The sequence below is a fragment of the Gavialis gangeticus genome, unplaced genomic scaffold (assembly GCF_001723915.1).
Source record: "Gavialis gangeticus isolate Ggan-Ray unplaced genomic scaffold, GavGan_comp1, whole genome shotgun sequence".
Lineage (NCBI taxonomy): Eukaryota > Metazoa > Chordata > Crocodylia > Gavialidae > Gavialis > Gavialis gangeticus.
Window position 1 is genome coordinate 36,742,225 of NW_017729028.1, and position 2,409 is coordinate 36,744,633.

The following is a 2,409-nucleotide window of genomic DNA, read 5'->3' on the forward strand; positions in this document are numbered from 1 at the left end:
TGCAGGCTCCCACCCTGGGGGTTTTTAAGAGGAGGTTGGATGACCACCTTATTGGGGTCATTTGACCCCAGTGCTCTTCCTGCCATGGCAGGGGGTCGGACTAGAAGATCTGCTCAGGTCCCTTCCGACCCTAGAAACTATGAAACTATGAAATAAGCACAGCCGTTAAGTGCTTACAGCATAAAAGACACTAGATACTAGGTTTGGCTTGCGGCTACGTTCCCTGCTTATGAACCTATTTCTAAGTAACGTCTGATCTATTCCCACTTTTTGATACAAGACTAATAGCAATTTTATCTGTTTCCAAAAGGGGAACATTTCAAATGAGTAACCCAACACCATAACTCGTGCCTTTATTAAAGATGGTGCACGGTGTAGAAATGCATGACAGAACAACTTCTTCAGGCTTTAAAGGAGCCATTGATTTCGGAGGCATACAAAACACCTACGGTACAATTTACATATAGGCTGACATTCTACAATCCCCACTGAATTCAGCTGAAGATAGGGAAATCAGCACTTCTGAAAAAACAGGCCCAAGGTTCCTTAATTCAGCACCACAAAGAGAAAGACATCACTTTAAAAACTTGGCTCTTAAATATTTAACACACAAAATGTCACATCTAATCAAGACTACTGTTTCGAGTCTAATACTCTGCTTCTGATAGTAGCCAAAAAAAACCCCAGATCTCTTACTTGTCAAACTATTTTTGCAATAGCACTTAGATACTATGTCAAAACACTTGGCATTGATCCATCCCTCTCCATACATGCTAATGATTGGCAACATTAGTCTAAGCCTACTTACTGAACTCCTTGTATCACAAAAGCAGACTGTCATGAATTGCCAAACTGAATGTCTTGCTTTCAGATACAATTCACAATTCTCAAACATGGAATTTATGAAAGGAGTTCCCAGGAATACTGCTTCTATAATACGATTAGAGTGAGTCCTGATACTCTGAGCAACTCTTATACATCCTTTTCAGTGGATGCACTCTCAGAGCAGTGGCTTTCCTTTGCCAAATGATGACCACCCTCCCCCCCATTGCCATTAAAATATTACTGAGAGCACTTGAGTCTCTTCTGACTTCTTCTTTATACCACATTCATTACCTTTCCTTCAAGAGGTTGAGATGCTTTTGAATATCTTCTTTTTCTGTTAGTTCCTGACTCAGAATAGATCTGGAAGAAGGTAAAACAGTTACTATGTATTACAGAATCTATGAAAGAATTTCCTGGAATAAATATCCCACTCACTCCTGTCTGGCATGGTGGACTAGCTGAGTATTTCCATGAAATTAAACTGCTGACCTGCAAGTACAGTGTGTTTCACTGCTAGTTTACTTGGGTATGTATTTATTATTCCATTGACCTCTTCTGATATCTGTATCTGCAGGCCTCTTTTCACCCCATGTTGAGCACTTCTGAAGGCAACATTTATGTACTGAAAATAATTTTGCAAGACACTTTCTAAATGAAGTATTTCAGGTAGAAAGGATGTTATACGATCCTGTTTAAAATATTCATCAGCTAGTGGCACAGTTCAAAACAGTTTCAGAATTTCTTTTTAGCTAGTATGACATAAAAGATTTTATTTTACTGTGTGGAGAAACAGAAAAAAAATATTCCTGGTCTTATAGTATCGAAACCCTGGCTGAGGAATAAGATTCAGTGGGGCTGAAGTGTTCAGCACTTACAGTATTACTGAGTCCATCATCGTGTTCAAGATCTCCCTGCTGCTTTCTGAAAGAGGCTGCCATTCTGCTGTTTTGCTAGCAGCCATTTTCACCCTTTTTGTTCTCCCAGATCCCATTTCTGCTGGTAACAAGACGACAGGGTAAGAAGATGCAATTTGTCAGGCTTGGATAGAAAGTTGTATAGTATATCATTCAGCTGAATTCCAGTGACTAGGCTATCAACTCATGAGTAGATTTTCTGCCCAAAAAACACAATCCTTAACCCGCCCACATTAGCAAAAGTATTTATTATTTATAAATTCCCAGCTATAAACTGTGCAAAAGATGGCACAGTCCTTGCCCTAAGCAGCCTCCATTCTGAAGTGATTAATTATATTAATGAAAGGATTAAAGAGTAAGCAAAAAAGAGAAGCCACGCCGGCTACTGCTCCCTAACATACCCCCTTCCCAGCTCCATGAAACATTTCAGCTATGGATACTCACTACATGGGAGACCTAAGGTAGATTTCCATCCTAGGTCTCTAACCTACTGGCTGTAGCAAGAGTTGGAAGTACTTCAGGGAAAGCACTATTATTCCAGAACAAGCAGTGAGTGTTTTCTGTCCCCTGGCTAAGACTTCACCAGCTGTTCCTTAACCAAAGTTTTAAAGGAAGGCCTTTCCTTTAAATTAAAGAATTAATTCTTTTTTTTTTTTTTTTTTTTTTTTTT

General features: G+C 39.4%; 1 protein-coding gene across 5 annotated transcripts in view; it reads right to left on the reverse strand.

Moving 5' to 3' along the window:
- The window catches only part of CENPQ (centromere protein Q), a 17,971-nt gene that overhangs the window by 6,141 nt on the left and 9,421 nt on the right, over nt 1-2,409 (reverse strand). For 3 of the 5 annotated variants that reach the window (XM_019520959.1, XM_019520961.1, XM_019520962.1), the window contains 2 exons: nt 1,701-1,821; nt 1,117-1,185 (listed from right to left, as the gene is read on the reverse strand). In XM_019520959.1, coding sequence (XP_019376504.1) covers nt 1,117-1,185; nt 1,701-1,821 — 190 coding nt within the window. The remainder of the gene's footprint in view (nt 1-1,116; nt 1,186-1,700; nt 1,822-2,409) is intronic. The other 2 variants (XM_019520960.1, XM_019520963.1) reach the window with 1 other exon arrangement.